Source organism: Chrysochloris asiatica, unplaced genomic scaffold (assembly GCF_000296735.1).
Source record: "Chrysochloris asiatica unplaced genomic scaffold, ChrAsi1.0 scaffold00031, whole genome shotgun sequence".
NCBI classification, from domain to species: Eukaryota; Metazoa; Chordata; class Mammalia; order Afrosoricida; family Chrysochloridae; genus Chrysochloris; species Chrysochloris asiatica.
In genome coordinates this window covers 20,627,522-20,641,452 of record NW_006408549.1, presented here as the reverse complement: position 1 = coordinate 20,641,452, position 13,931 = coordinate 20,627,522, and the positions used below count along the sequence as shown (strand labels likewise).

Genomic DNA, 13,931 nt, shown 5'->3' with positions numbered 1-13,931 from the left:
TGGAATGCTCCTTAGAATCAAGCATGGCAAGCCTTTGTCTCATGTACTTTGGACATGTCATCAGGAGCGACCATCTCCAGTAGAGGCCTAGAGAATGTCATCATGCTTAGTAGAGTAGAGGACCAGTGAAAAATAGGAAGATCCTCAATGAGATGAGTTGACACAATGGCCGCAACAATTAACTCAAACATGGCAGCTATCGAGACAATGGTGCAAGCCTGGGCAGTGTTTCATTCTGTTGTACGGAAGATTGTTATGAGTCCGAATCATTTTGACAGCAACTAACAACAACACCAGTCTAAAATTATCAACTCATTAGTCTGATCCCTGTAGGAGAAATTTCTTCTTTTTTATGTTTAGCTTTTGATAGTTCCTTCTTTTGTGATTTTGTGTGTTTTAGTATATTTTGTTGCACTTGAGTCATTTATTTATCTATTTGGTTTTTACTTTAAATTTTGTATTCTGTTTTTTTGGGGAAATTTTTCTGATTGGGCATCTGGATGGTGAAATAGCCAAGTGCTAACTGCCAACTGAAAGGTAGTGTAAAAGTTTAGTTTGTCACAGATTCTGAAATAATCAATGGGGCTTAACTTTCCTGAGGTACAGGTGAGAGTCTCTCTACACCTTTACCTTATGGACACCCCTTCACAGGCTCTGCCACAGTGCCCACTGTGATCAGGGAGCTAGCTGTTTCCATCTGTGTTGACGTCTGTCCAAAGCATTTCCCTCACCAAGCTGCCCTTGCAATTCCTTTCAATTTTATCACCTGCCCATCTACAGCCTCAATGAGATTCATTAGACTTCTTTCACAGTACCACAGTCTTCCCTCACCTGTCCCAACTGTGTGGCCTGTAAATTCCTGGGCCAATCTGCAACACCTTACAAAATAAGGTTATTGCTTCCTCAGATTAGCTACCTTTCTGTGCTATTTGAGGTGTTACCCAGTCCCATCTTAAAATGGCTACAATGAGAAGGTGCTCATTATGCTATTGGGTACATTTTCCCAGTTTCTGTGACATTCCCACTCTTCCTCTCCGCTTCTTCTGGACACACCCCAGTTCTCCAATACCTCAACTGCTGTCCAGAGTACTGAGATCTCAGCCTGTGCTTGTTTTTATTCATTGTACGGGAGTAAATGGGAGTATCTACTCACTTTACTATCTTGCTCCACCTCCCCAGATCTTTCAGCTGACAGTAATTATTTCTTTCTTCATCACCACATGAGTGGCCCTGGAGGTCCATTAAGATTATAGCTTGGAGAAAGTAAACTGTCCTCTAGCCACATTATTCCCAGCCCCATCACTTCTAAGAGTAAATTATAATTAGATATCTTGTACATATGTAAGATGGGGTTGAGAGAATGGGCAGGAAAGAGAATCTCCTCACCATAAGCCAAAGCTTGGATTCTCACTTGGTTTTCTTGAACAACACTAGGAGAGCTAGTGTTATTATCCCATTTTACAAACACAGCCACTTAATAAGAGTTGAAATAAATATAAATATAATCTAAAAAGCCCTTGTTCTTGGTAACATAGGGCACAGCTTCTCTAGTAGTAAAAATACTCAATACATACATATCCACACACACACACACACACGTAGTGTACAGGCATGGCCCTGAGTGTTATATGTGGGCTAAATCCTTGACATTGCTGTCCACCAGTTTTTGTCTAATTATTGTTGTTGTTACATGCCATCAAGTCAGTTCCAACCCATAACAACCCTGTATAGGGTTTCCAGGGAGCAGAAAGTGAGCTTCAACAATCAATCTTGCAGTTCAAACTGACCTTGCAGTCCAGCACATTAACTCACAGAGCCACATCTGTAATTTGGGAGTGTTAGTAGTTCATATGCTTTTATATTACAAAGTTGCTGTGGGGAACAATTAAATGTCTGGAGCCTGCTAAGGATTATTAAATGCCTGCAATTCCCCTCTCAGGTAATTGCTTTTGAGCCATAAAGGGACAATTTAAAAAGCACTTGCATTTTAATATCATTTTCACGAGATAAAAAGGATTCCAAAAATTCCATAATATCTAAATTTGACACTGCTATTTGAGAGGTGAAGAAACATTATAGCCATATGTTGTTTTAAAGAGGTTTAATTGCCTGCTTCAAACACTTGTCTTTTTTTATTGGAGGTAAATTATAAAAGCTCCATGATGAAGTAGATTCTCTTTTTCAGCTAAGAGCAAGTTCTTGAACAGGAAGTTGGTAACCCAGGCAGTCAGCTCCAGTGACAATTCTTCCAAGTATCTACATTAATTTTCATCCAGTGAAAGGTGTAATTTTCCAAGCCTGACTTGTGGCAATGGTTAAAACTCCCATCACTGTCAAACCCAGAGGGCCTCAATTCATCAATTGGCTGTCCCTTCTCTCTTCTGAATCTTTAATCTCACCCTCTTGACTGACTCGTCACCCTCAGCACTTAAACTTGTTCACTTTTCTCTTAAAAAACAAAGACTAAAAATAAATCTAAAGTTTCCTTGGCCTTTGAGTCTCCAGATCGTTTTCTTCTTTCTATAAGGTTAATTTGTAATTTTCAATCTAACAAAAATAGATAAATAAATAACCTATTTGTTTCTCATTTTAGACACACAAATGATCAGATTTTTACTTCTTTCCTCCCTGCTTACCCCTGCCCACCATCAGATTTTTACTTCTTTCCTCCCTGCTTACCCCTGCCCACCACCACCTCTCTCTCTCTCTCTCTCTCTCTCTCTCTCTTTCTCACACACACACACACACACACACACACACACACACGTACACACGTGTGCACCTCTAAAAGCATTTTCACTATGTTCTCAGATCACTTCTTAGTTGGTCCATCTATGGACACTTCACTTCACATTTACCTTAACTTCCCTATGGTCGCTAACACTCAGATCACTTCTTTCTAGAACTCCTATGATGCCTCATCTCTGGCTCTCCACTTACCGTCTGTTCTTTCCTTCTTGGTCTCCAAAATCTTTAAATGTTGGAACTCCCCAGAGTTATCAAGATAGAACTCTTTATATACATACACTCTTGGATATGTCCCAATCAGTCCTAGGAATTCTGTTTCCATCCCTAAACTCCCTCCTCCTAATCCCCTAATGTCTCTGGTCCCTAGCTGTTTTCAGGACTCAGATTTCTGAGGTCAACTTGGCATCTCCTTCTGGGACTCTGCTGGGTCTTGTTAATCAAATTACATCCCAAAACTTTATAGCTACTACTTCCAATTCTCTCATTTCAGTTAATGGTCCCACAGACTAACTGTTAAAGTTAGAAATCTATCCGTCATCCTTGACACCTAAATGCAGTTTAATATAAAGATTGAGGGAGTCCTGGTGTGGTGCTGTAGCATAATCACTGGACTGCTAATGGGATTGCTAACTGCAAGGTCACTGGTTCAAACCCACCAGCTACTCCTCAGCAACCTTTTACAAGGTCTCTGGGAGTCAGAACAGACTGGATGACACAACAACATAATGGCTAAGAGGAAATTTCTGGGAATACACCACCTACATTAAGTTTGATTTTTCTGTACCTACGTCACAAAGTCATAAATAAATACGTTACCTTTTGTAAAACCCCTTATTGTTTGTTTACCTCTTCACCTGTCTTACCTATGCTCTACATAAATTAAAACCCATGCTCTCAACTCAACCCCAATGACAGTTCTTCAGTGTCTTCTACAACACTCAACATCCAAATTCTTCATCTTGCCTTATAGGGAACTTCTCAGTCTCAGCCTCACCTCCACTGACTGGGGGCTGGGTGATATCCTGGAACAAGTCCTGTGCTTTCCTCTCTGAGCCATTTCACATGCTCTTCCTTCTGCCTTAAAGCAATCATTCTCCCTCTTCCCAGCCCTTTTATCTGGATGACTACTAACTTTTCAGTTTTCATCTTGAATGTTGCTTTCTCTAGGAAGTCTTGATCCACAAACAAGTTTAGCACCCAGCTATGAGTTCCCACCTACTTTAGAATTACCTTTTTATAACTAGATACTTCTTTGAATTTTATTATAATTGTTTTTTTGTCCATTTCCTCCCTTAAATTATTTTCTCTGTGAAGGAAGAAAGTGTGTGTATTTTACTTTTCGATCACATTGCTTGGAATACCCTCGGTGCTGAGCCCATGAATGGACTAGCACAAGACCCAGAATATCTGGGCAGAGATTATATTGAAGAAACTAATCATAAAATGTAAAACTGCTGACTCTTGGGGACTGGCATTTTAAAAAAATAGCTAGAAAATTCAGTTTCAGACCTTATGTTGTTGTTGTTGTTAAGTGCTGTAGAATCAGGTTCCAACCCATAGCGACCCTGTATAGGGTTTCTGAGGAGCAGCTGGTGAACTTGAACCACTGGCCTTGAGGTTCAAGCAGAATTTGCAATCCAGCGCATTAACAATCAACGCCACACCAGGACTCCATCTGATCTTATGTTGTATTGTTGTGAAGTGCCATCGAGTCGATTCCGGCCCATAGCAACCCTGTATAGGGTTTCCAAGGAGCAGCTGGTGAGCTTGAACCACCGACCTTGCAGTTGAAACGACTTTGCAGTCTCACGCATTAGCCCACAGTGCCACACCAGGACTCCATCTGACCTTATGTTATTGTTAAGTGCCATCGAGTTGGTTCCGACCCGTAGCAACCCTGAACAGGGTATCCAAGGCTATAAATCTTTTTGGGAGCAGAAAGCCTTATTTTTCTCCCTCAGAGCAGCTGGTAGTTTCGAACTGCTGACCTTGTGGTTCGCAGCCTGATTCGTAACCACTATGGTACCAGAGTTCCTTATCAGAGGAAACAAATACAGAGTGTTTTAAACACTAAATTCTAACTCCCTGTGATGGGCTTCTTTACAAATTCAAATGGCTAGTTTTAAAAAAATTCAATGTAAGAGTCTCTATGTGTGTGTTTCTTGACTTCTCAAGCCCATAGCCCATTCTGATCATTCCATTTCAGACCCTCACTCTACCCTCACCAGAACAGACAATGACTGTGTTGGGTCCACCTTCTGTATACTCCCATCAGTTATGGTTTTATTTCATTTTAGTTGGTTTTTAAATGTCCCCGAGTGGTACAAATGGTTTGCACGTCTCTGGAAACCGAAAGGTTGTCAATATCAATCCACCCATTGGCATTGCAGAAGAAAAGACCTTGTGATCAGCTTCCATAAAGGTTACAGTCAAGAAAACTCTATGTAGCATTTAGTTCTACTTGATAACTCATGGGATTGGTGATGGTGGTTGAGTACCGTGGAGTCAATTTTGACTCATAAAGACTCTATATGGGATTTCTGTTGGTGATAATCTTTATGAGAGCAGAAATTCTCATCTTCTCACAAGAAGCAACTGGTGAGTTTGAACTTCCGACATTGAGGTTAGCAGCCTAGTGCATAACCCACCTTGCTACCAGATCTCCTTGATGCTTGGGATTATCAGAAATCAAAATTGGCTCAATGGCATAGGCAATAAGTGTTGATTATCACGGCATTAAATTTGTCTTTTCAAACTATGAACACACCCAGAGTCAGATATTTTACCCACAGTAAATCTCCCAAACCCCAGAGTATAAATAAAAATGGACTCAAATATTTCTTTATGGAACGGTGTGTGATTAACTATGTTGTGTGTATTTACTTATGTGGTGGTACTTATGCTCATGTGGTTGCTCCCCTTAATAATTGCATTTCTTCTCAACTAGGTGCAGTTACATGATAGACAATGTTGTCCTCTTGATGAATGGTGCACTGCAAAAAAAGCCCGTGAAGGACATTCTGGCTAAGTGCCACCCATTGGGGAGTTTCATGGAAATGGAAGCAGTCAACATTGCAGAAACAGCTTCAGATCTCTTTAATGCTGTTTTGCTGGAAACACCATTAGGTATGAACACGTAAGCAACTCTATAACTGCTTAGGCAAATTAATCAAAGTCATCAGAAAATATACTTTCTGTTCAAAATATTCCTCTTATGAGGAACAATGTTACATTGTACCAAAGCCACTGCTGTTGAGTTGATTCTGACTCAGCAATGCTTTAGGGCAGAGTACACGGCTCCTTAAGTTTCCTCAGGCTGTAAATCTTTACAGGAGTAAACAGCCTCATCTTTCTCTCATGGAGCAGCTAGTGGGTTTGAAACACCCTTGTAGTTAAGAGCCCAATACCACACATCAAGGAATCATCTACTTTAGTTCTTTCATTTTTATGACCAAGACAACTAACACAGCTTCTTCAGGGTCACAAACAAGCTATTTGTAACAAAGAAGGAGCTGGAGTCATCTCCCAACCTTCAAACTTTTGTATTTTGTACAGATTTCAAGAAATTGTCTAGTTGGGTTTAACATGGTTAGTTCCTTATATTTTATGTAAAATGTTGCATTTAAGAAGTATTTTGTTTTAGGAAGTTCAGGAATAGTATTTTTCGGAGATGGTCAGGGTGATGTTGTTGTTATGTGCCATGGAGTCAGTCGGACTTATAGCGACCCAGTACAGGGTTTCTGAGGCTGTAAATGTTTACGGGAGCAGAAAGCCTCATCTTTTTCCTGTGAAACAGCTACCAGAGCTCCTTAACTAAACGGTGGTAGCGTAGTGGTTACGAAACAGGCTGCAAAGCTCAAGGACAGCAGTTCGAAACTACCAGCTGTTCTGAGAGAGAAAGCTGAGGCTTTCTGCTCCCGTAAAGGTTTACAGCCTCAGAAACAGGGTGTCTATGAGTTGGATGAGTCGGAACCAACTCAACGGTACATAACCAACCATAACCACAGTGCTATTAATTAATTAATATCATTAGATAGTACAACCATCACCACTCTCTGTTTCCCATTTTTTTTCCATAATGCTAAATTGAAACTTAGGGGACTCTGTCCCCTAGGCAGTGTGTCCCACTTACTCCCTCTTGCCACTAACAGTTCATTGGGGGTTTTTTTGTTTTGTTTTTTACAGTTGAATCTTTATTTAAGTCTCATCTGCCAACTTTGAGCTTCCCACCAACTCAGGGAGCAGAAATTTTCACAGGCTTCACAAACTTTTGTTTAGGTGCTGTCTTCATGTGCACCTTAGCAGCAGTCATTGTCGTCTGTTTAAACGCTAGCTTAGCCTTTTTTGCTTCTTTGACAGCCCTGATGGCCTGTTCTTCTTGTGCCTTTCTAACTTCAGGCTTCTGATTTCTCTTGGTTATTCTATCAGCAAGAGATGAACCAGCGATTGGGCCTCTGGAATTTGACTGCATGGAAGTTCTTTTCTTTTGAATGCATTCCAATTGCCTCTTTTTGTGCTTTCTTCTGTAGAGGGCAGTCCAGTTTATCTGCCGAGGGTTCCTCTTGGAAAGAAATGCTGACTCACATTTTGCATAAAGAAACTGGAAAACCTTCCTGTCAGTCCTGGCATAGCTTCTCCTGTGGCCAGGGTAGATTTTGTACCTGCTGAAACTGCACATTTTGACCTTCACAGCTGCTGCTGCTGCAGGGGAACAGGGAAGGTGGTGAAGAGCAGCAATTCACTATTGATCATTTGTCTGACTAGTTGGCCTTCACTGTAAAAAAAATTTTTAATGTCTTGTGCTATCAAGTGACCAATACATCAGGTAGCATAGCATGGTGGAAAGGACATGAGTTCTGAAATTAGACAGCCATGGGTGTGAAGCTAAGCTCTGCACAGTCCTAATAAGGGGACTTACTGCAATTCAATTTACCTCTCTATCTTTCATTTAAAAATGATGGAGCTTATTATATAACACAGGAGCCCTGGTAACATAGTGGATTATGAGCAGGGCTGCTAACCACTAGATCAGCAGTTCAAATCTACCAGTCACTCCACAGGAGAAAGATGAGGCTTTCTGTTCCAGTAAAGACTTAGTCTCAGAACCCCTATACAGGGAACCGACTCAACAGCATACCACCACCACCATGACATAGCCCAATGAGACTTCATGACACAACAACTAAACACCCAGCAACTCATCAAAAGGCTAGCAGTTTGAACTCAGCCAGTGGCTCTGCAGGAGAACGATCCTACAGTCTTGTCCCATAAAGCTTACATAGTAAAAAAGCCTATGGGGCAGTTCTAGTTTGTCACATGTGGTCTCTATGAGTCACAATAAATCTATGGCACCAAAAAAAAAAAACAAAAAACAGAAAAACTGTATAGCACAATTTTGAAAACTAAAAGATACAATGTTAGGAAGACTCAGTGCCTGCCACAAAATAAGGTTACAAATGGTAAATATTAATATGAAATGAGAGAAGGCACATAAAAAACAAAAATTAAAAACTTCAGCGAATAGGGCCAAAGTATTATGAAGATTAAATGAAATCAAGTGTATGTGGTGTTTAGGGTTGGCCTCCCATATAGTAAGTTGTTGTTGTTAAGAGCCACTGAGTCGGTTCCAACTCATAGTGACCGTGTATAGGATTTCCAAAGAGTAGCTGGTGGGTTTGAACAGATACCTTTCAGTTCAAATTGACCTTGAGGTCCAGTGCTTATCCTATAGTGCCACACCAGGATTCCAGATAATAAGTAATAACTCCTGTTATCATCATTAAGGAGCACTGGTGGTACAGTGATTGAACACTTAACTGCTTGTCAAAAAATTAGCTGTTTGAACCCACCAACCATGGGAGAATGATGTTGCAGTCTGTTTCCACAGAGATTTCCAGCCCTGAAAAGTCTATGGGGCAGTTCTACTCGGTCAGAAATACCTCCATGCCAATGGGTTTGGTATTAGGTTTTGGTTATTCATCATCATGATTGTTAGTCTGATTCATTCAGGGTTACAAGTTCATGTACTTGTCTAGTCAGGAGTGAGCACAGAATGGTATGTTAATGGTGCATTTTTCTAAAGTCTGTAATCCTACTTTTGATTACTTGTTATATGTGATCATTTCTGCTTTCAGCTCCATTCTTTCAAGACTGTATGTCTGAAAATACTCTAGATGAACTGAATATTGAATTACTGCGTAATAAGCTGTACAAGGTAACTCTCTCCCCAAAAGAATACATTTTTCTTTATTTAACAATGTATCATAACTGGTTATTGCTGCTGTTGCTAAGTACCATTGAGTTGGTACCAACTCATAGTGACCCTATATAGGATTATCAAGGAATGACTGGTGGGTGTGAATCACTGACCTTGTCGGTAGCAGTCCAGTGCTTATCCTACAGTGCCACACCAGGACCCCCTCATAACTAGAATTCTTCATTAAAAGTTACTTTGCCCATTAGTCAACTTCTATAATTATGAAATCGAGTCCTGGTGGTACTGTAAAATAAGCACTGGACTGCCAACTGCACAGTCAGCAGTTCAAACCTACCAGTTGCTCCTTGGAAACCCTATACAAGGTAGCAATGAGTCAGAATTGACTCCGTGGCACTTAACAACAATAGTTACGAAGGACTGCATGTAATACAATGAAGTAATACAGCTCTTACCATCCTGGCCCATCTTCTAGTTAAATACATCATGTCAACAGTTCCCAGCCAACAAGACTCTTCCTCTGCCTCCCTAGTTCCATCACAGTACTTAGAATATAAAGGGTGTTGGATAGTTGGGTGGATGGGTAAGTGGGGTGAACCATATCAATTCATTTTAAAGCCGACAGCATACATAATAATTCTTATGTTATTCTTTATCTAGTTTTCATTTCTGCTCTTATTCCTCTGATAGATTCCCTGAATTCCCAAATTCACACAATTTTAGTCTATGTCCAGTGTGCAACATGCCACCGGAAGTTGTTGCTAAGTGCCATTGAGTTGGTTCCGACTCATAGCAACCTTGTATAGGGTTTCCAATGAACAGCTGATGTGGTTGAACCACCAACTTTACTGTTCAATCTGACCTTGTGGTCAAGTGCTTATTCTACAGTGCTGCATTATATAAACTTATATAAGTTTATACACCTTATGGATATATAAAGCATGCTATGCAGAAACACGTGGTCTTCTCAAAAATATAAGGTAATTTTCCTTTCTATAAATAAATGTTTGGGTCCAGAAAAGGCATCCTTGACAGATACATAACAGAGGAACCATTCTCAGCAAGCTAGGTGTTAACTCAATCCATTCAGCGAAGCTATGATATTTGTACTATCCCATTTCTCTGATAAGAGAACTGAAGCATGGAGAGATAAGGTTTACTTAGCAGGACTCCATTAATTACTAAGTAACAGAGTTGAAATTCAAGCTGTGAGTCTAGCCCTACAGCCTAGATTTCTGTGCTTATCCTCCATGTTCAAAGCCATCCAACACATATATTCTAAGCACTGTGTCAGTATAGGACTAAATCTAAAATGATTTGCTGAACTTTAAATTGGGTTCAAAAGATCTAGCAACTCACATTAGAAAAGTCAGACTTACCATGTGAAATAATCTAAGAACCGTGCCAAAAATAAATCAGTGTTTGTTAAAAATGTATGTAAGATATGATAAGTACAAGTTTTATTTGTTTTGTTTTGCTTTTCTCATAGAGTTCTCTTTTAATCTGTGCAACATGCTGCTATGTGAACATTTGCACCAAATTTATTATAAAATATCTCCCTAAGGGAGAAACATTTCAGTTTTCATTAAATATTTTATAAGCCATGAAAAATTTATCTAGAAGTTTCCTAAAGGAAAGTATATTTATTTTATTGTTTTATGATCTTTCCTTTTTTTTTAAGTCTTATCTGGAGTCCTTCTTTAAATTCTGTAAGAACCATGGTGATGTCACAGCAGAAATTATGTGCCCCATCCTAGAGGTAAGAAAGAGTTCTTGAACTATTTAATGTCAGATCATGTACTCTGTACTTTTCATTTACTTACTCTTTTTTTTCTTTAACCTTAGAAACTCCTTTATCTAGAGGTAAAATCAATAATACATTTAGATATATGTAATTTTATATGTAATGTTATATATGCTATAACATATCAGTAGAAAGATGAGGTTTTCTGCTCCTGAAAGATTGACAGGGTGGCTATAAATTGGATTCAACTTGACAGCACTTCACAACAACAACACACAATCAATAGATTATACATAATTACATATATATATAATAATTGAATTATTAAGAATTAAGAGTAATATTTTCCAAGTTTTCCACATACAGGAGTTTAAAAAAACAAAAATGTAACATGCAAAATTATTTGGTCATGATTAATTTTGTTATATTTTGTAGAAGGTAGATTATATTTGATTAAAAATGTTACTTTTAACTGATGACATCAAATTGTATTTAGGAGTCCTGGTGTAGTGCTGTAGGATAAGCAATGGACCACAAGGTTGGTATGAACTGCGTGCAAGGTTGGGGCTTCAAATCTACCACCCACTCCTCTGAAACCCTATACAGGGTCACTGTGAGTCTGAACCAACTCCACAGCGGTTTTAACAACAATGACATATCGGTAACTAAGGAGCCCGGGCAGCTGTTCTGTGGGAAGATGATGAGGTTGTCTATGCTCGTAAAGATTTACAGTCTTGGAAACCTTATATAGGGTCACTATGAATTGGAATCAACTAGATGGCAGTGGGTTTGTTGGTCTGTTTTTATTTTATAGATAATTAGTGGATGACATAAGGAAGACCATAGAAGAATTGATGCATTTGAATTATGGTGTTGGAAAAGAATGTTATAAGTACCATGAACATGAACTGCCAGAAGAACAAACAAATCTGTGTTGGAAGAAGTACAGCCAGGATGGTCCTTGGAAGCCAAGATGACAAGATTTCATTCCTCATACTTCAGACATGTTACCAGAGGGACCAGTCCCTGGAGAAGGCCATCATGCTTGGTGAAGCAGTGGATCAGCATAAAGAAAAAACCCCCAACAAGATAGTTTGGCACAGTAGCAGCAGAAATGGGCACAAGTACAACAATAATAGTGAGGATGGTGGAGGACCAGGTAGTGTTTCGTTCCGTTGCACCTAACAACAACAACAGTGAATGGTATAATGTTCATAATAATCACCCAAATTCCTTCCACTTAGGGAATCTTGGGAAACTAGGAAATCCCATAGCATGGCACCGAAGTCCACTGTGGTTCCATTCACAGGGACCTAGTTCTTTATATGATTCCTAAAATACAGAACTGTCCCAAGTAACCACAGAGCATTCTAGTTCTAAGAAGACTCCATGGAGTAAAAGACTCACAGTTGGCAGGCTTATTTAACTATTATCAAATGTCATCATTTGATAATTGTCTACCTCTTTAATTAATGTTACACTCTTTTGAATTCTTCATGATATAGTTCATCTCTGCACAGAAGTTCCTTTGCTTTTTAATATCGAAACTCATTTTACACTTTCCAAATGCTTTGCTTTGCTATGTGAAACTAAGTTTCGTCTAAAAAAATCTTTTTAATCATTAAATTTTGCATGACAGTGACTTCATCTATGAGTAGCTATTTAGACAGTACAGTGACTTTTCCAATTTCAAGAAAAGAACAGAAGAACTAGATGGTGACCAGCTACCAGTACCAACTGCTCTGAAAGGGATCACGTTAGAAGGTACTGAATAGAGTGGCAGAAAATGGAGAATAAAACTCAAAATTATATATATATAAAAGACTATGTTTACTGTTCAGAAAGAGACTGGAGGAAGCCATGACTATGGACTTCGACGATCTTTCAAGTCTGGAAAGAATCTCACCCTAGAGGCCAAATTTTCAGCCAAGCAGTAGATAGGTGTATAGAGGGATAACAACATTAGTAAGGCATGTTTACCATAGAATGGTCAACCATTCAAAATCAAAAGGGCAATGTTGAGAAGAGATGGGAAGGTGGGTGGCATGGAAACAGGAAACACAGGGAGGAAGTAGGATGACTGGTGTTTCATGGAAGGGACTGTAATCATTAAGATGAAACAAAGTGTATGATTTGTTGAATGGGCAAAAGTAAGTGCTTAGTCATAAGCAAGATCATTATTGTTCTTATGTGTAGTAGAGTTGGTCCTGACTCATAGTGACGCTGTGTACAACAGAGCAAAACACTTCCCGGTCCTGTGCCATCATTGCTGTTGTTAAGTGCCGTGAAGTCAGTTCCAACTCATAGCAACACTGTATAGGGTTTCCAAGGAGTGGCTGGTGGGTTTGAACTACCAAACTTATTGTTAGTTGTTGTTAAGTGCTGTTGAGTCAGTTCTGACTCATAGCGACCCTTTATAGAGTTTCCGAGGAGTAGCTGATAGGTTTGAACCACCAAACTTGTGATTAGTAGTCCACTGCTTATCCCACAGCACCACACCAGGACTCCATGCCATCCTACTAGTATACTAGAAATATCAAAAACAGTAGAAGACTATGTCTTTGTAAACCTTGGGAATGTAAATAGGGCAGTATATGATTCAAAAAATGCTTCTCACTGAAAGGGTTAGATTGTACTACTGCATGCCCAATGTTCTCATTGGCCCTTTCCTAGTCCATGACACTACCATATTAGGTATGATTTTTATAAACTGCATGAAAAACCTATTTAATTATATTCATACATTTAAATAGAAATACCAGCTATGATGGCACATAATTTTAACATTTTTAATGAAATAATCTCAAGAAGTTTGTCCATTTTAGACCATGCACCTGTTGGTAAGTGTGAGACTGTTAATGTTTGCAGGAACAGAAAGTCTCATTTTTCTCCCACAGAGCCACTGGTGGACTCAAACCATTAACCTGGTGGTTCAAAGTCCAGTGCTTAACCTACAGAGCCCCTGTGCTTCCTGTTATTAGTCCCCTGTTATTTGTGCAACTGGAGAGCACTTTCAGTTTAGAAACTTCTTCTGTATATATTCTCAAATCTCATTTGACAAGAGATTCTAAATGAAGGTGGGGAAAAACATGGGGGGGGGCAGAAATATTGATCTGGACTTGCCTGGGAAAATTTGACCTACATTACAAAATTGTACCTTCATAGGAAAAAAAAAAAAACTAGTGACTTAAGGTCTTAGCAAGTACACTCCAGGAATGTACTGTT

General features: G+C 39.3%; 1 protein-coding gene across 1 annotated transcript in view; it reads left to right on the top strand.

Moving 5' to 3' along the window:
- ATP6V0D2 (ATPase, H+ transporting, lysosomal 38kDa, V0 subunit d2) overlaps positions 1-13,931 on the top strand; it is an 89,508-nt gene that overhangs the window by 63,668 nt on the left and 11,909 nt on the right. Inside the window, exons 3-5 of the mRNA XM_006859235.1 lie at positions 5,696-5,874; positions 8,883-8,962; positions 10,644-10,721. Coding sequence (XP_006859297.1) covers positions 5,696-5,874; positions 8,883-8,962; positions 10,644-10,721 — 337 coding nt within the window. The remainder of the gene's footprint in view (positions 1-5,695; positions 5,875-8,882; positions 8,963-10,643; positions 10,722-13,931) is intronic.